The sequence below is a fragment of the Leptonychotes weddellii genome, chromosome 8, assembly GCF_054177405.1.
Source record: "Leptonychotes weddellii isolate Sample4059 chromosome 8, ASM5417740v2, whole genome shotgun sequence".
Lineage (NCBI taxonomy): Eukaryota > Metazoa > Chordata > Mammalia > Carnivora > Phocidae > Leptonychotes > Leptonychotes weddellii.
In genome coordinates, this window is record NC_138376.1 from 55,995,328 (window position 1) to 56,015,720 (window position 20,393).

A 20,393-nucleotide genomic window follows, 5' to 3' on the forward strand; every position below is an offset into this window, starting at 1 on the left:
ATATTTAGTGGTTTACAAATTTTATGTTTCAGGTTCACTAATGTATTTAAATGAAGCCACTCTTCTTCATAATATCAAAGTTCGATACAGTAAAGACAGAGTTTATGTAAGTATTTTACATATGATTTAGGTTTTTGTGGGGATAATTGTTTTACATGCTGCTGTTTGATTTTGTCAAGCTTGAAATTTTCTAACAGGAAATCTTATTTGATCTGTTGAATAGAATGTGACCTCCATAAGGATAAGGATTTTTTTCTAGTTTACTGCTCTAATTCCAGGGTTTAGAACATGCATGGTACATAGTAGGCACTTAATGAATATTTGTGGAATGAAATAATGAATTCAGAGCATCATCTGATATCTTTCAGACTTAAAAATATCCAATTTGGTGGTTTCAAAAAAAAACACTAATTGGGATTTTGATTTCTTATTTTTGGCATATGTTTATAGATACCATTTAGTTAATTCACTTTCCACATTTTTCTGCAAAAAGTTAAGGTAACTTATAAAGATAAAGAGAATATATATTGAAATAAATACTTTGATGACAAAGAAATGTAAATTAAAAGAGAAAGCAGTACCTGAGGAAATCTCAAGAACACTAAAACACATCATAAAGCCTAAATAGTTGCAATATTTCATTAAACCCTAGATAACTTACCTTAAAAAACCAGAATATTAAAAAATGAAAGAAAGTGCTTTTGATGTTAGTTAGGATTTATACCACATTGTTCAGATGGATACTTAATTAGTATGTTTCAATTATAATTATTCATTGGGCATGTATGAGGTTTTATTCTAATATGACCTTGTAGATTTCTTTGTTGGCTGGAGATAAATTACCCCACTGTAGTTCTCCTGTTATAAAGATGGGGCTCCATTATTTTTGAAAGAAGAAAACACATGGCTTCTGTGACTCTTCCCAGCTCAAATGGCAGTCTTAATCTTTTATATCACTATCAATTTGCCTAATTATACTCACTTAATTCTGACTAAATTACCTTTAGTCTTTGCCATCTGTCCTAATAGTGACAGCTGGGAAATAGAACTAGTCTTGTCTTTTTCAGGAGAGTTTACTTGCCATCTTTCAATTGTATACAATATTAGTCTTCACTTTCTTCTTTGATTTTTTTTCAAAATTGACTAAACAGAATATATTTAGGTTGTTATATGGCTATTTTTTGATTAGAAATACATTTAGAAGCAAAATTCACTCAATCAGCAGACTAATATTGAGAATCTGCTGTATGCTAAATGCTGTTTTAGTTACCAAAATAATGCAAATTTTTTAAATTTGTTAAAACAATTGAACTTGTAATAAGTGATTAAAAGTTGATTTGGCTCTAACCAGGAAATACCATCTTTCAAGTAAAAATGGTCACTATTTTTTCTGTACATGTCTTACATTACTTGGTGGTATAGCAATCATATTTATTTTAGCAAATTTTAATTGTTTTAATATTTTTTCTAGAAATTTGGAAAATTTTTATTACTTTCACAAGGAATGATTTTACTTTTTAAGAATTGAGATACTTTATTTTTATTTGGGATATTTATACAAAAGCTTGACACTCATGGGATTTTTATTGGTCTTTTACTAAGTTTCCTATGTTGCTGTGGTATTGCACATTGCTGACTGTGACCATTAATAACTGAAGATTTATACGCATATTTGTTATACTTTCAAGAAAATTAGTTGTCTTTTTTTTCACATTTAGTTGACCTACAGGTCTTTTCTAAATTGCATGATTGATAAAAAAATTATCCATTTGTGAACTTTAAGTTTTTGTTTTTCATGTATAATGTCTACATCGCTCTGGAGTATTTTAGGGTTATTCCTAGCTTTTTTGATCTTTCTTTTCCTAAGATGTGTATGCAGTTGGGCAAGTGACCTCTGTTAGATAGTGGCTTTTTGGCATCATCAGCTTCTGTTTGGAAAACCAGTATTTTCAAAGTTATCTGAGGCCATGATTGGTATGTTTTTCCTAGCCAATTATGTCTTTTAGTTATAAAACTATTAAAAATCAGCAATACATAACTATAGTTATTATTACTCTAACATATGGAAGAAATGGTAGTAGTTTGGAATAAAAGTTTAAATTTGATTTTTTTCTATTTCTCACCAACCGGAATTATCATAATTCTTCCTTAGACTTGAGTAGAACAATAGCTAACTCACATTTAACATTTTCATTGGCTACTAAAATGTCTGTTACTTTCCTTTGTTTCCTACAGAAAGATTATTACCTGGAATTTAAAAATTTTTTACTCCACTGCAGTAAACATCTTTGAGAGCATTCATTGAATTTTAGATTAGTAGTCTGAGAGTTCAGGGTTTCTGCATCATTTCCCTTTTACGACTAGAAGCACAAAAGAGAAAAATATGGTCCTGCCTGCCCTAGTTTGGCCAGTAAACCACAGCTAATTGCTAAACCACAACTCTTTTTCTACCCACAAGGAATTTTATAAATCCTGTTGGTGCATTTTTCTGGTCTTTTAGAGCCACAGTTAAATTCCAAATTTAAAAGCAAACTTAAGTTGGTCATTAAACATTTAGCCTGTCAATATTCTAGACAATGGTTAACATATGTTGTTTTGCAAAAATCTGGGACCAAGTGCTCACTAGAGCACTAAATTAATTCTTGGCTTTCAGTGATGGAGATTGGTCTAGAGGATCCTATGAGCTCTTTAAGCTCTTCAGTAGCAGGGTAAATAAAGTAGTCCAGGTGAGGAATATAAATGACTAAGACTTGAGCTGTAGGAATAGATATAGGAGGGTAGATTTCTTTTTTTTTAAGATTTTATTTATTTATTTGATGGAGAGAGACAAAGCAAGAGAGGGAACACAAGCAGGAGGAGTGGGAGAGGGAGAAGCAGGCTTCCCGCTGAGCAGGGAACCCGACGCCAGGCTCCATCCTAGGCCCCTAGGATCATGACCTGAGCCAAAGGCAGACGCTTAACGACTGAGCCACCCAGGCACCCCAGGAGAGTAGATTTCTTAAGTAGAGTCAGCGAAGAAGGCTGATTGAAATAGAGGCTTAGACTCAGCCTCTGTCTCAATGTCTGTGGTGGCTTGGTGGTGATGCCATGAACCGGGGGGGCAGGAGGGAACATATAGGAGGAGAGTGTTTTCTTTGAGACAAACTGTAGTCAAGAGAGATAATCTTAATTTTGGATCTGCTGAGTTTGAGATGCATATAGGATGAGAAGATGAAAATATGTATTAAGAATTAGAGAAATAGGGGTCCTGTAGACTGTATGTTTAGGGCTTGAAAAGCAGATTTGGAAGTCCTAATTTATATAGAGAATTAAAGGTCTGTATTTGCTGTATTTTCTTTCTCCTATGAGCCTTGTTTAGTTTTAAATAAAAATAGTAATTGGAAAATTTTATATTTATGCCTTTTCTGTTTAGACATATGTCGCCAACATTCTGATTGCAGTGAACCCATACTTTGACATACCTAAAATATATTCTTCAGAAACAATAAAGTCATATCAAGGAAAATCTCTTGGGACAATGCCACCTCATGTCTTTGCAATTGGTAAGTGATTTATTTTTTTTTCCTTATATTGTACAAATTTACTGTTTTTCTTTTGGATTAATAAAAGATACCATGAGTTGAATATGTATTTTGGTGGGCCTTTATGCATTTTGAATGTATCACCATTATTTAGAAGCATGTATCTTACACAGGATGGGGAAGACTATTTTTGCAGCTAACTCATGGGGTAGTTATACATCATTATCTTTGTTAAATGTGTCTCCGTCCTCTTAAATATGTTGAAAGTTGGATGGAATAAAAGCTGCCCTAACGGTTCTTTTTTACTCCTTGACACAATCAGCTCCATCTTAAAAGTGTCCTCCTTCATAGCTTTGAGGCCCAGGCCTTCCACTCTTACCCAGGTCATCACTAGTGAGTGTGTTACTAAGGCTAGGTATGAGCCATAAGAGCAGACGTCTTCCCTACCTTATCTTGCATCAGGACTTTATAAATGTTAAGAATTAGAAATGATATATGCTTCATATCTCTAGGGAATCCATGTGGAAGACAGCAGTTTTTGCCTTTCTCAGGTTTTCTCTCATCTTTAGCTCTGAGGAACACAGAGATGGGGTTTTTTGAACATACACACCCCTACCATAGCTGGTGACTGCAAGTACAGAGATGTTAACCTTTTGGATCCAGACATAATCAGCAGTTAAATGATGACATGTTTTGGTAGTAGTTCTTAGTGCAGCCTGTTTCTCTTTGGGGTTTCTTTTCATGCCTATGTTTTGACCAAACAAGGCTTCACTTCCCAATTTGGCTGACTTATGTACTAGGCAGAGTGAATATGTCAGCCAAATCCAGTGCAATAGCAGATTGACTTTTGGTTCTGAGATGCTCTGATGGGCATTAGTATGTTTTGTATCAGCTAGCAAAATGGTGTAAAATCCTTAGAACCTGAATATGACTGAGCTCATCACTGGAGAGAAATTATATGTTTAAAATGTAAGTAAACTGACTTATTTTTAGTTGTTTACTACTAAAAAAAATGTCTAGAATAATATCATGAAAGTGGGTGGAACAGATTGTTGATAAATTTTCCCCTTGTCCTAGCCCCTGGTCAGAAGGATGGATATACTCTTGCATGCAGTTTGCATTCGGTCCGATAGAGTAAAAGCCATTTGTAAAGCCTTCTTCATTTGTATGGGTAGCACATGTCTGAAATGAGAAATAGTTGTCCTATAGAGCTCAATTGGTTAGGACCTAATTTTGAATTAAAATTGTTTTAATATGAGACCACTTTAACAGACTTAAATTGTGCTCAGCTTGTCTTTGTAGTACTACTACACAGATTTTGCAGTTACGAAGTTTTTTCTCCAGCAGAATTTTTGGTTACCAGATTTCTTAATTGGTAGCTGTTCTTGCTTTTCCCTGGGGCCCTTCATTAGTTACGTATACTGAGCTTTTTTTTTGGTCTGCTCTGGAATTAGGAAGAACTGAGCCACAGATCGTAATATGAAGACATTCTAGTACAAACATAAGAGTTGTTTATTTGGATTTCATATTACTTAGCCGACAGGGTAATAAGATAGGACATTTAAAGTAAAAACTTTTAGAGATGTTTTGAACACTTGATTTTATTTTAAAATGTTACTAACTGTAAACATACATTTATAATTTCTTTAAGAGCAAGTATTCTTTGATAGTAAGACAACTTTGTATCATTTAGTATATTTGTATTTAGTACACTGCTCATCCTTAATGTGTTATTTTGACCCTAGCTGATAAGGCTTTTCGAGATATGAAGGTGCTCAAGATGAGTCAGTCTATCATCGTATCTGGAGAATCAGGAGCTGGCAAAACAGAAAATACAAAATTTGTTCTAAGGTGAGGAGTTTTTAACTAACCTGGAATATTTTGAACAAGTTTATTTTTTTTTTTAATTTGTGATAAAAAATATAGCATAACACTTACCAGTTTAAACATTTCTCAGTGTACAGTTCAGGAGTGTTAAGTATATTCACATTGTTTTTCAGCCAATCTCCAGAACTTTTTATCTCTAAAACTGAAACTCTATGCCCGTTAAACAACTCCATTTCCCTCTATTCCAGCCCCTGGCAACTACCCTTCTGCTTTCTGCTTCTATGATTTTGACTACTGTAGATACCTCATATAAGTGAATCATACAGTATTTGTTTTTCTGTGGCTGGTTTATCCCACTTAGCATAATGTCCTCAAGTTTTATCCGTGTTGTATCATGTGTCATGATTTCCTTTTTTTTTTTTTAATTTGAGACAGAGCAAGCACAAGTGAGGAGGAGGGTCAGAGAGAGAGAGAGGGAGAAGCAGACTCTCTGCTAGGCAGGGAGCCCGATGTAGGGCTTGATCCCAGGACCCTGAGATCATGACCTGAGCTGAAGGCAAATGCTTAACTGACTGGGCCACCCAGGCGCCCCTTGATTTCATTTTTAAGGCTGCATAATTATTCATTTTGTTTACTCATTCATTCATCAGTGGGCACTTTGGTTGCTTCCAAATCTTGGCTATTGGGAATAGTGCTGCTCTGAACATGTTATGAACAAAGAGATACAAATATCTCTTTGATTGAACAGGTTGACTTTGTATACTTTTGCATACTTTATTTTATTGTATTTTTTAAAGATTTTATTTTTTAATTTATTATTATTTTTTTCAGAGAAGTAGAGGGAGAGATAGAATCTTGATCTCACAACCCGAGATAATGACCTGAGCCAAAATCAAGAGTCAGATGCTTAACCCACTGAGCCACCCAGGTGCCCTAAAGATTTTAAGTAATATCTACACCCAACATGAGGCTCAGACCCACAACCCCGAGATCGAGAGTTGCATGCTCTATCGACTGAGCCAGCCAGGTGCCCCTTGCATACTTTATGACATAGTTTGAAATGGTAGTCTCTGGCCCTTTTAAAACCAGATACCTTATGTGGAAGCTAAGCTTTAGATTGTTGAAAACTATCTCTGACATGTTCTTGTGAGGATCCTAGAGGAGACCCATGCTGGTTAGGCAAAAGGAAATCGAGGAATGTTCCTTCAAAATTCAACCTTTACATTCTGTTCTCAGTATTCCTGCTGTTAGTGTGGTTGAAACCATTTTTTACCTTAAACTTATGGCAGTTGGCTTTCTTATTTCCATCTCCTCATCACCCTCCTCTCAGTGTATCCCCTTTGTTGCCGTCAAATTACACTCTATACTTTGTTTAGAATCACTGCATTATAAATACAGAAGGAACCATAGCACTCTTTAGTGTAGTTCCTTCAGTTTACATACGTAGGGATGTTAAATCGAGTGTTGAAGCTACTGCTAGGAGCAGTGCATTCTGAATTCTCACCAGTGTTATTCCCACTGTATCACAGTCTTAGTCCTTTGCTGGGGGGGGGCCCTTCTTGAAATTTTGCTATTTTTATGTAGATGTATGGTATTCAGTTATTTGTACAAAATTAATTTAGAAGTTTGTTATTGTGTATTATGTATATGCAATTCTGGTTAAGTGAGTGCTTCCTAATACTCTGGGAATTATAAGTGGTTCAATTTCTTATTCTTTCTCTTCTGTATGTAAGAGTCATATGGTGAGTCTTTGGTTTATATACAGCTTTGAAAATGAACAAATAATTTAGAAACTGTAAACTTATAATACAAACTTATGTTTTAAGTCAAAGATTACTTTTTGTTTTGAAATGTTCCAGGAAAATAGTTCTTCCATACTGTTTAATCTTTGGCTAAAACAACATGAAGAGTGGTAATGTCCTTGTTGTTCAATGGCAGATTACCTCACTTTCTCTAGCCATATAGATTGAGTTAATATGCTATCACAGAAGACTTTGGAATCTTATGTAGACGATGAATATTCCTGTGTGAAAAGTGTGGCATCTTTAAAACCAAATAGTTGGTTCAAGTCAGAATATTTCCAAAAACAGCTTAAAAATAGTGCTGATTTTGATGTTCAAGGTAATCCAAATAAAATTTTAAGTGTTTAAAAAGTAACGGGCACCTGGGTGGCTCAGTTGGTTAAGTGTCCAATTCTTGATTTTGGCCCAGGTCCTGATCTCAGGGTTGTGAGATCCCCAAGTCGGGCTCCACACTGAGCATGGAGCCTGCTTAAGATTCTCTCTGCCCCCAGTGGGCTCCATGCTCAGTGGGGAGTCTGCTTGAGGATTCTCTCTCTGCCCTACCCCCGCTTCGTTCTCTCTCTCTCTCTCAAATAAATCTTAAAAAAAGAAAGGTATAACAGAATAGTTGCATTTAAATATAAATCTGTAAATTTTAAATGAATAGTTACAGTGATGATCCAGGTTTAAATTTTACATGTATTAAATAATGTTAAGGTTACAACTATGGGGCGCCTGGGTGGCTCAGTTGGTTAAGGGTCTGCCTTCAGCTCAGGTCATGATCCTGGAGTCCTGTGATCGAGTTCTGCATTGGGCTCCCTGCTCAGGGGGGAGTCTGCTTTTTCTCTCTCTGCCGCTCCCCACTTTGGTGTGCTTTCTCTCTCTCTCAAATAAATCAATAAAATCTTAAAAAAAATAAAGTTAAAATTATAATGTGTGCAATATTGTTGTCATGTGAATTTTTTTATCCTATACTTTAAACAGATATCTGACTGAATCCTATGGAACAGGCCAAGATATTGATGATAGAATTGTTGAAGGTATTGTTAATTTTTAAAATTCTTATTTTTTATTGTTAGATATGTACTGAAATGAACTTACGAGAATCCTCTAAGTGATCTGGAGTGCTCTCCCAGAGATCCAAAAGACTCTTCCATCTCCTACAAATCTTTGCTCAAATATCTTCTCCTTTATTTAATGTCTGTTGTTTTCCCTCTCACCCCATGTAAATGCTAAGAAGGCAGGGATTTTTATATATTCCAGTCTCCTAGAATAGCGTCTGATACATGAGATATGATCCATAAATATCTCTCAGATGAATGAAATAAATACAGGAGGATTTCTGGCTTCCTGTTTGTTTTGTTGACCTTGTTTTTTGCAAAGGAGAGAGGAAGAGTGTTATTTGGAATTAAAATGTTTTTTTGGGGGAAATTTTAATGAATTAGTACAGTTGGAAGGCAGGAGTCTGTAAATTGATTTCCATAAGGTCAGTGCTTGCATATCCCTTAGAAAGTTTTCTTATACCCCGTTTGGAGACTACTGGTCTAGTCAACCACTGTGTTGAATCCACACCACCACCCTGCATCATAGATTCCTCTCTGGTCCCCCCACTTATATTCTTGTTTCCCTGTAATTTGTTCTGTGTGTGGAAGTTGAGATGATCTCTTTTGCTTTCAGTCTTTTAATGGCTTCATATTGCTCTCACGATAAAGCTGCAAATCTGTAACACAAGAGTGAGAGAAAACTCTGGGTGGGCTGGGCAATACTGCATATGCAGTTGGCCTGTAGGCAAGCCAGAGACAGGGGAAAAGGGAGAAGGTAAAACCTACCCATGGACCGCAAGCGTGAGAGCCAAAGCGGGACTATGAACTGTCAAAATTGTCTCTGCCTTCTCATCAGGCAGGGGAGGAGGGATCTAGTTCCTGAGGTACCAGATCATATATCTCTCTGTCTTCTCATAATGATGATGAAATTAACATGTGTGAGATGTATTATGCATTGTGTGATATGCTGAATATCTGTTCCTAATTTAAATCCCCATAGAATGAGGTAGGTACTATTTTATCCCTACTTTACAGATTAAAAACTGAGGTAAAAAGACTTTAAGTGGCTTGCTGAAGAGCATATAGCTTACCAGTTGTGGAAGTGGGATATAATAAACTGAGGCATCTTAACTATGTGCTATACTAAGAGCATATTTTAACACTCTTACTATTTTAAAGAAAAATTTCAGTTGAACAAAAATTTATTAAGGTCCTTCTGTGTTCATGCATTTTGATAAATCATAGCTAGCAAATGTTATGTACATTTTTTCACAATTATGTGAAATATACATGTATATGAACAGAAATACTAATAAACAATTTTATTTTTTATTTTTAAATTTTATTATGTTATGTTAATCACCATACATTACATCACTAGTTTTTGATGTAGTGTTCCACGATTCATTGTTTGTGTAGAACACCCAGTGCTCCATGCAGTACGTGCCCTCTTTAATACCCATCACCAGGCTAACCCAGCCCCCCACCCCCTTCCCCTTTAGAACCCTCAGTTTGTTTCTCAGAGTCCATAGTCTTTCATGGTTCGTCTTCCCCTCCGATTTCCCCCCCTTCATTTTTCCGTTCCTGCTATCTTCTTATTTTTTTTAACATTCTAATAAACAATTTTATAAAGTTTGCATCAATAAAGTTTTTTGTGTTTCTTGATATAATTTTACAGTTTTACTTACAGCTCTCACTGTGGTATTGTAACACACCCAGGTGTGAAGAGCTCATAAGTAATGCTTTATTTACAGTTAAAGTACCTCACTTTAATGAGGGAATCACCCTTTAAAATTGAATAAATAAAAAAGAACAAATTATAGGTTAATTTAATAAAATACTAACTAGTATTCTGATTTGTTTACTTGAGGTACAAACACTCTTGCAAATTGGATATAAACCTGGTTTCTTCCCTGAGACTGTGGTGTATGTATATGTAGTGTGCTGTAGTTGAGAAAAGTTGGAAAGTATTATTCTAAATTGTACAGCTCCTTACTAGAGGATAGTAGATGTTAACTTGCAGAACATAGATATCATTTGATGCCGTCTATAATTGAAGATTGGTTGTTGGTTTTAGAATGAGTATATCAATAGCACTACGTAATTTTCTGATGGGCTGTTTATCCTAATTTTGTATATTTTACTTAATATATTAAATACTTCAGTAAAAAGTAGTAGGTCACCAATAAAGGAGTAGGGGAGGCCTATAATTGAGTCCCCCTTTTGCCAATAGCTAGTCATGTGGCTTTCCACAAGTCAGTGGACTTTGTTGGGCCTCAGTTTTCTTACCCATCGGAAAGGTTAGGTATATATGCAAACTTTTCTTTCAGTTTTAATATTTTCTTAGGTTTTTTGGCAAGTGAAACAATTGGAGAGTGATCTTTAAAAGGGTTTGGATACTTGTTAAGCTTTCTACTGGGATAGAATAAGAGAGATGGACTTTAAAAGATTGCATAAGAAAAATTCTAGTAACAATTGTGAAGCAATTTATGAGGTTGCAGATGGAGAATATATAATATTGGCACTAATCTGGGATGTTTATAGTTGAGACTGGTGAGTGTGAGAATAGACTCTAATATGGGTGCCTTGGTGGCTCAGTTGGTTGTGAGTGACTTTTGATCTCCACTCAGGTGTGATCTCAGGGTCATGAGTTCAGGCCCTGCATTGGGATCCACACTGGGTGGAGCCTACTTAAAAACAACATAAAACAAAACAAGCAATAGACTCTAATAAACCTTTTTTAGTCATGTGGTGCGTATACATGGTTATGAGATAAAAACAATTAAAATTTTACATTTGTTCATTGGGAATTTATTTTTATTTTCATTTTAAAAAATATTTTTAAGTTTTTTATTTCAGATCCACTATAATTAACATACAGTGTTATATTAGTTTCCAGTGTACAATATAGTGATTCAGCAATTCTAGACATCATTGCTTAGTGCTTATCATGATAAGTGTACTCTTTAATCCCCTTTATCTATTTTACCCATCCCCCTATCCACCTCCTCTCTGACACGGTTTTTTTAAACGAGTACCCTCAAAGTTTTTTTTTTTTTTAACAAGAACATTTTTTATTGAAGCATACATCAGAATACATGGTTCTAAAATATATATATAAAACATTCCATCCAAGAAAAATAGAATACACATTTTCTTCAAGTACACACAGAAGAGTCCCTGACTAAATCACATAGAAAAAGACATGGCAATTATTACAAATTTAGGAAGACTGAAATCATACCAAGTATATTCTCTAACCACAATGGTATAAGACTAGAGATAAAACAAAGTTGGAGGGCGCCTGGGTGGCTCAGTTGGTTAAGCGACTGCCTTCGGCTCAGGTCATGATCCTGGAGTCCCAGGATCGAGTCCCGCATCAGGCTCCCTGCTCGGCAGGGAGTCTGCTTCTCCCTCTGACCCTCCCCCCTCTCATGTGCTCTCTCTCAAATAAATAAATAAAATCTTTAAAAAAAACCCAAAAAACAAAGTTGGAAAATTACCATATAAATATTACATATTTAATATGTAAATATTAAACACCACACTACTGTATAAGCAATGGACCAAATAAGAAACAAATGGTAAATCAAAATATGTCTCAACAAAAGAAAAAGAAAATACAATATTCCAAAATCTATGGAATGCAGCAAAAGCAGATGTTAGAGTGAAATTTATGCTATGAATGCTTGTATTAAGAAAAAAGTTCAAATAAACAAATTAACATTACAAGGATCTAGAAAAAGAAGAAACTTAGCTGAAATGCTGAAATTTAGTAGAGGAAGGAAACAACAAAGAAGAATCAGAAATAAATAGAGATAATAAGCAGTATCATAACATTGAAAGTAGTGACCAGTTTTTAAAAAAATAAAGTTGGCAGTGCTTTAACTACATTAAGAAAAAAGGGAGAAGACTTGAAAACCAAAATGAGAAATGGAAGAGAAAACAGTATGGCAGATAACCACAGAAATACATAGTGTGATAACAGATTACTATAAACAGTTATATACTAACAAATCAGATAACTTAGAAAAAAGCAGGATAATTCCTAAAAACGCACAAGTTACCACAAATGAATCATGAATCTTGAAATCAAGAAATAGGAAATCTTCTTAGACCAATAATAGGAATTAAAAATCTCCCAGCACAGAAAAGCCTAAGACCACATTGCCTTCTTTGGTGAATTCTACCAAAACATTAAAAAAATAATTAATGATAGTCTTTATGAAAGTCTTATAAATAATGGAATAGAGGGAACATATTCAAAATCATGCCATGAGGCCAGTACCACCCTGTCACCAAAGCAGGATAAAAACAATGCAAGAACAAAAAAGTCTAGTTTGTCTGATACAAGTATTGCTACTCTGACTTTCTTTTGACATCCATTTGCGTGATAAATGTTTCTCCACCCCTTCACTTTCAATCTGCAGGTGTCTTTAGGTCTAAAATGAGTCTCTTGTAGGCTGGGATTTTAAATTTAGTCATCCTGTAAATGTATATGTTAGATTTTATTGGGTATACATGGAAGAATATTAAATCTGGAGGCTTTATTAATATATAAAATATTTTAGGAAAGTAAGTCAACTAATAACTTTTTGCTTGTATTTTGTTCACCAGGGGTTTGCGGATCTCTATATTATAATAACTATTCCTTTAGGGTTGATGTACTTGTGAAAACCGTACAATTAATTTATTAAAGGGAATAAATTTTAAAGTTGAGTTATAAATTTTGTTAACCTAATGACTTTTTAAAATTTAGTCTTTCTTACGCCATTTACGTTTTCTTTTTATAGAATTTGAGTAATTTTCCCATCTTCTGTACTTTAATAGGGCCTGAATATAGTGGTAGTCAGTAAATATTTGAAGGATTTGACATTACATGTGAATTCCTTCATGGTAATATTTTTGAAAACATTTTTCTATATTAATAAGGAAACACTATGCATATTGTTTTTGTAATTTTCCTTCATGCTATTTTTTTGATGGAGTATTTTTATTTCTTTTTAAATAGCTAACCCACTCTTAGAAGCCTTTGGAAATGCAAAGACTGTTCGCAACAATAACAGCAGTAGATTTGGAAAATTTGTAGAAATACATTTCAATGAAAAGGTAAGTGAGAGTGAGTTTTGGGATAATATGTTTGGGAAGTGTTTGTGGAAAACACAAGGATTTTAGGGCGCCTAGATGGGTTAGTTGGTTAAGTGTCCGACTCTTGATCTCAGTTCAGGTCTGGATCTCAAGAGTCGTGAGTTCAAGCCCCACATTGGGCTCCACGCTGGGCATGGAGTCTACTTTAAAAAAAAACGAAAAAGAAAAACACAAGGGTCTTGATAGAATTGGTGCTGTACTTGAACTCATTGTAAATCCATTTGAGTTTCTCTGTTTCTTTAGCTAATTAGGAGAATATATATATTCAGTATAACCTTCATAAATATTGTAAGCTTACATTTATTTAGTTATCTTTTTTCTTTACTTGATAACCATTATGACCTCTTTGATATAGATAAATGTTTATTAGAAAAATAATTCAACATTGGTAGGTTGTACTTTCAGACCTTAAAAGCAAAAATGTATTTTCTCTCTGTTTTGTTTTTCAGAGTTCAGTTGTTGGAGGATTTGTTTCACATTATCTTCTAGAGAAATCTAGAATCTGTGTTCAAGGCAAAGAGGAAAGGAATTATCATATCTTTTATAGGTTGTGTGCTGGTGCTTCTGAAGATATTAGAGAAAAACTTCATTTGAGCTCCCCAGATAATTTTCGGGTAGGTTGGATGAGAAGAAATTACATACAGTTTTTGCAAATTGAATTGTCTTTAATTCTAAAACTTATTTTAGTGGATTCTGATATCTAGTTGTAGGTAACTTACATTAAATCCAGTGTAATGTGATAGAATATAGGTCTCTATTGAGATTTACTGCTGAATTTATAATATAACACTATATGAGGAGATATGTAATCAGAAAGATAAAAGGATAGATAGGAAACCACTTATCAATTTAAACTCAATAAGAAATCTATAATAGTTCTGAAATGCTAGCTTTAAAATTATTTTTGACTTATTTGTTAAAAAAAAAAGAGATTTCACCACTGAATTAATGAAAGACACATGATTGTCTTCCTTAATTCAACAGTAAATATTTATTGCTTGCCCTTTTGGTACCAGGCATTGTACCTAGGTGAAAAAGGTGAGCAGTTCCTGCTCATGAGCATCTTAGAATATGGTGGGAAACACACACACACAGCCTGACTGATAGGTTGAAAGATTAAGAAATGCATAGATATGCATAGGATACTGGGGATTTTGGAAAAACTTCAAGGAACAGCTGATGTTTGATCAGAATCCTGAAGGATTTTCAAGTGTTAACCAGAGAAAGAAAGATGCAAAGAATATTCCTAGTAGATGCAAAAAGATGAACAAAGAAAAGCAAGAAACAGCTTAAAGAGTAAGTCTGTGCTTACCTCTGGCTTTAAAATGGAGGGTATCTTGAAGGGGGGTAGGGGAGGGAATGGATAGAAAGTGCAACTATGGGTAAATTGGTTGGAAACCTATGGCTATTGTTGAAGTAAGTTACTTAATGCCTGAATTTGGTTACATATTAGAAGGTAAAATTGATAGGACTTGGAGACTGAGAATGGTAGAGAGAAGGAGAAGTCTGGAATAATTTTCCAAATTTAAGTAGGGTAACAGGGTGGATGTAAATACCACACGAGGGCCAGATGGAAGATTTGTGGCATATAGGTTGAGTTTGGTTTTGGAACCTACGGAGCATCTTAGGGGAGAGGATTAGAAGATGGTTGGGTATACTAATCTGAAGATTATTGTTGGTGCTGTAGTGGTAGGTTTGGGAGATGTCAGTACTCTGGTTGTAGTTAAAACTATGACCGTGAGTAGATGAGATCATCCAGAGAGATTGTGCAATGTAGAAAAGCATGTGCCAGGATCCAGACTCTGGAGTTGAAGAATATGAGTGGTGAAGAGTTGCCCAAGAAAGCACAAGTGGAATTGTGTGATAAATACAAGGAAAATCAGGCGTGCCAAGAATCACAAGCCAATAGAGTTTCAAGAAGTGGTCAGACTGGGAATGGTTAGCATGATTTATAAATTTGCAGCTAGGAAACAGTGTCCCTGTGAGAAATATTTGGGAATTATGGGAATGGGTAAGGAATGCAGTTTGAATAAAGTTCTCCAGGTGATTCTGATAATCCTCTTTGGGCAGGAGTCCTCCACATGAGAATTGTGACACATTATATTTAATTATTGTTCTGTGTGTGTGTGTATGTACGTTTGCAATTCAGCTTTTATTACTTCAGTCAGTTTCTTTTAATATGTATTTGGAAAATTTAAAACTACAGTTTTTTAAAAAAATTTTTTAAAGATTTTATTTATTTATTTGAGAGAATGAGTGAGAGAGAGAGAGCACATGAGCAGGGGGAGAGGGAGAATCAGGCTCCCCACTGAGCAGGGAGCCCGATGTGGGGCTCAATCCCAGGACTCTGAGATCATGACCTGAGCTGAAGGCAGATGCTTAACCGACTGAGCCACCCAGATGCCCCTAAAACTGCTGTTTTAAAATGCTTTATAACTGTATCTATTTATATACTTCCACAATGTCCCACCTTCTCTAGAAGTCATCAAATTAATTGGAATTTGAAGTTAGTTGCCTACATTATCTTCGTGAAAGTAGATTTCTCTACAATGATTTTTAGAAAAGGAGTATGTTACTATGAATCGTATGAAATTTAATAATGATGATGTGACTTTGTTGGCTCTGAGTTAATGATAAAATAATGTGACTATTCTTGTCTTAATTTAGCATTTCTTTCTGTTTGGAGGCTTGGGAGCATATTTTTTGTGTGTCTCAGAATGTATAGCCTTTCCTGACACAATGGCAGGCATCCTAGGAAGGTACTGAAATTCTTTATTAGGTCACAGAGTTTCCTGCCTCTGTAGTATGAACTGCTGGGAGCTATGATTTCTTCTCTTACTAGAGTTCTTACAGTGGTTAGGAGGAGACTAGAGGAACCATATTATCTTTCACCCAGATATATCTGCTGTCTTCTTTATTCCTCTCATGCATGCATATGCATACCGCTATGTCCCTTCCCCTAAATGATTCTGCCTTCAAGTGACTTGAAAGTGTGTTGATAATTTCATCAGGTTTTTCTGTAGTTTAGTTTAGGCCTCCAGTTACAACTCATAGGTAAGGTCATAAAGACAAAAAATTCCAGAGTAGTGTTGAACACTTCCAAAAAAATTTTTTGTCACTATTCTGTCCAAAATGGTACATAAAGAATTGTAGGGATACATCTATTTCAAAACATTTGTATTAACTAGTCATGTGTTTTAGAAAATAAAAGGTTTAAAAGGTTGCATTATTCAAATACTCAAATATTTTTGCATATGTTTTATGAGCATTCGTTATAGTCATGCAAAGATCCTTGAATAGAAGTAAAGCTTCGGTAGAATGAGAATGGATAGCAAGAGAAGTTACAGTTTTCTAGTTACAGGAAAATTGGAAAAAACAAGTAGTAGGTTTTTTGTTTTTGCTTTTTTTTAATTTTTTTTTTTAAGATTTTATTTATTTGCGAGAGAGAGAATGAGAGAGAGAGAGAATGAGAGACAGAGAGCATGAGAGGGAGGCGGGTCAGAGGGAGAAGCAGACTCCCTGCTAAGCAGGGAGCCTGATGTGGGACTCGATCCCGGGACTCCAGGATCATGACCTGAGCCGAAGGCAGTCGCTTAACCAACTGAGCCACCCAGGCGCCCCAAGTAGTAGGTTTTAATACTACCTTTAGCTATCCAAAAGCCAAGTATTTGATAAAGCAATTGGGGTTGGGGAGATAAAACCCTTGCTAGCAAAAAAAACATTTGTTTTGGCTCTATATGATTAAGCTACTATTATCTTACTATATAAAATAGCTCTTTTTTGAAATAATCAATTGAAATTGCTTACCAATATTATTCCCCTCTCTTCTATTTTTTTTCCTAAAGATTCTAAGGTAGAAAGAACAACTCATTGTATATCATTTTCTGGTTTTATCTATTTAAATATTTCATTGTAATGGAGGTACACAAATAAATGTATTGAGCATCTGAAATATTAATTTATTCCCAAATCATTCAAAATGTATTATATTTTTTCATAGCATCTATATGATGTGTGGTGTATTTAATCTTGGAATTCATGCCATGGTACAGTGAGATCATAGTGACCTGATTCAAGAGAAGCTGAGATTTTTAAAAACATTTTCCATCTTGTTTCTTGTGTACTTCCTGATTACTGCCCCCTGCCCTTAAATGTGGGTAATAGATTCTCTTTGGGACTAATTAATTATTTTCTTCTCAACTGCTTCCCTTGTTCTATGTTTTGAAAGTGCTTAGTCTTTAAAAGGCTTCTGGGCAGCAATGTAAATCATTGAGATAAAAGCTGAAATTGTTATTTGGATACCTATGAAAGTTCATAAAGCAAGTATTGTAATTTATGTATGGTCAGTGTTAACGGTCAGTAAATATGAAAGGCATGTTTTGAAGAGCTGATTTTAAAAATCAGAAATTAAGAAGCTTAGGGATATTATTCTGTTATTCAGCATTAAAAATATTACTTGACATATTAAACCACATGTGTAGGTCCTTATTTGAGACTACGTATTTAGTAGAAGGTGATTTTCATTATATCTGTAGTACTTATTTTATGAACTATACTTTTAAGAAGATATTTGACATTGAGATTTAAAATTGCTGCCCTTTAAAAATAGGAAAGCTTGGGGCACCTGGGTGACTCAGTCGTTAAGCGTCTGCCTTCAGCTCAGGTCATGATCCCAGGGTCCTGGGATCGAGCCCCACATCGGGCTCTCGGCTCTGTGGGAGGCCTGCTTCTCCCTCTCCCACTCCCCTGCTTATGTTCCTGTTCTCTCTCTCTCTGTCAAATAAATAAATAAATAAATCTTAAAAAAAAAAAAGGAAAGCTTTATGGTATTGATTTTTGTTAATCATTTAATCTGCTTTCAGAAATTAGGATTTTCAACATCCTTGGTTTGGTTAGTAGGAGTAAAATGTTTATAATATATATGAGTTATCAGTTGTAATTGAGAGAGTAAATGATATTCAAGTTATATTTAAAAATTCTTTTTGGTTACCACTGTTTGATAAATTTGTTTTCTTCTGTATTATTTTCACGTGGCTTGTATTTATTATATTTATATTTCTTTTTCCTAGTATTTAAACCGAGGCTGCACTAGATACTTTGCTAACAAAGAAACTGACAAACAGATTTTACAGAACCGAAAAAGTCCTGAGGTATAGTAGACTATTTTTTTAAATTAAAATCTTTAATACAAAAAAATCATACTGAAAGATACATTTTTTATTTTGGAGCCCAAATAATATTTCTTACTTTCAGGCTTATACTTTAAAAACAAAATGCTCATCCAAGTCTCTCTCACAGTGTAGTACTTTATGCCTCTCTTAGTATCTACAGAAACTACAAGTTTTGGTTCTTCTTGGTTAGGCCTCAATGTACTGCTCTCCTCCTGTTTTTTTTCTTCAACATGAGGGTATTAAAATTGCCTAAGAATTATCCTTTGCTAACATTTTTAACTTACTCTTATATTACCCACTTGAGATTAAGTATAGAACATGTCCATAATTTATTTTCTACCCTAAGGCTGAAGTAAGCTTTGAAGTACATAGTAAATAGGGTAAGCATTCTTGTGAACTAATGCTTATGTATTGTTGTATTTCTCTCTAAAACATATTTCTGTAATATTCTATGGAAAGTCTTATACATAGGTTTTACTAATTATTATATTTCTAAGGGTAATTAGATGTATTTATACTATTATTTTTAAAACATTAAATCCTTAATCTAAAAATCAATAACTCTTATAAATTTTAATATGTAATGTTCAAGTAATAAGTGGTATTAAGTTGTATCTACTCAAGGAGGTTAAATTATTAAATACTGAGTCAGGATTAATTATAGGGACTAGTTCATTTTCTCTTTATTTTAAGTTTTATATTGAGTATTTACTTGTACAGTTTTTATTATACTCAGTTTTAAATGTGTGAATCAGATGCTTTTGACTCCTTTCAAAATGAGTGAGATGGGGCGCCTGGGTGGCTCAGTTGGTTAAGCGACTGCCTTCGGCTCAGGTCATGATCCTGGAGTCCCAGGATTGAGTCCCGCATCAGGCTCCCTGCTCGGCAGGGAGTCTGCTTCTCCCTCTGACCCTCCCCCCTCTCATGCTCTCTCTATCTCATTCTCTCTCAAATGAATAAATAAAATCTTTAAAAAAAAAAAAAAGAAATGAGTGAGATGAATTATGTCTCTACTGTTCCTAGAAAAGAACAGAGAAAGCAAATAAAAATTGCCATCATTTCAAATTCTAAGCAGATGAGGACAGTTAATTTTTGTTTAAGTTGACATTTATCATTTTATTTTTATTTATTTTTAAAAGATTTTATTTGAGAGAGAGAGCGAGCATAGAGTGGAGGGTGGGGTAGAGGGGAAGGGAGAGGGAGAGAAAAAAATCTTAAGCCGACTCCCCACTGAGCACGGCACCCTGCCGTGGGGCTTGATCTCACAGTCCTGAGATGATGACCTGAGCCGAAATCAAGAGTCAGATACTCAACCATCTGAGCCACCCAGGTGCCCCAGCGTTTATCATTTTAGGCATAAATGTCTGAATTATAAATTGTGAACTTTAGTTTATGTGATATTCATGGTTGGAACTTTAAGAAGTAACTTTAATATATATTATGGTATCTTCCTTTGTCATGATAACCTTTATTTTTATGAGACATCGTCAAAATACAAAAATTTTATTCTTTCCACTAAGATAATGGAAACATTACCTAGTGGGGTAGTGCAGCTGTCCTCAAGGAAAAGATATATATCTAAATTTGATCTTTGACATGGAAAAAACTCTGTAAAGAGGGAGGAAAACTGGATTTTACTCTCCAAAGAGTAACATGTACTCTTTGTATTCTGCTAAGAAGAAAATGTACTCCTTGTGATTCTAGAGCAGCATACTTTGTGAGGTGATTTATTCATATTATTAAGTGTATATATAAAAATATATAAGTGAATAATGGATTAATATGTTTAAATTACTTTTTATGTCTTCTTTATCAGGAGGATGAGGTGATCATTTTGACTAATTAGAATCCTTTGCTTAGTTCCATCTGAGTGTCTCAGCTGTGTGCAGTTTTTAGGAGAAT

At 34.6% G+C, this 20,393-nt stretch overlaps 1 protein-coding gene across 2 annotated transcripts in view; it reads left to right on the forward strand.

The window, feature by feature from the left end:
• Nucleotides 1-20,393, forward strand: part of MYO6 (myosin VI) — a 142,565-nt gene that overhangs the window by 65,890 nt on the left and 56,282 nt on the right. For both annotated transcript variants that reach the window (XM_081828566.1, XM_081828567.1), the window contains exons 4-10: nt 33-106; nt 3,413-3,542; nt 5,267-5,372; nt 8,114-8,169; nt 13,184-13,281; nt 13,770-13,934; nt 18,390-18,470. In XM_081828566.1, coding sequence (XP_081684692.1) covers nt 33-106; nt 3,413-3,542; nt 5,267-5,372; nt 8,114-8,169; nt 13,184-13,281; nt 13,770-13,934; nt 18,390-18,470 — 710 coding nt within the window. The remainder of the gene's footprint in view (nt 1-32; nt 107-3,412; nt 3,543-5,266; nt 5,373-8,113; nt 8,170-13,183; nt 13,282-13,769; nt 13,935-18,389; nt 18,471-20,393) is intronic.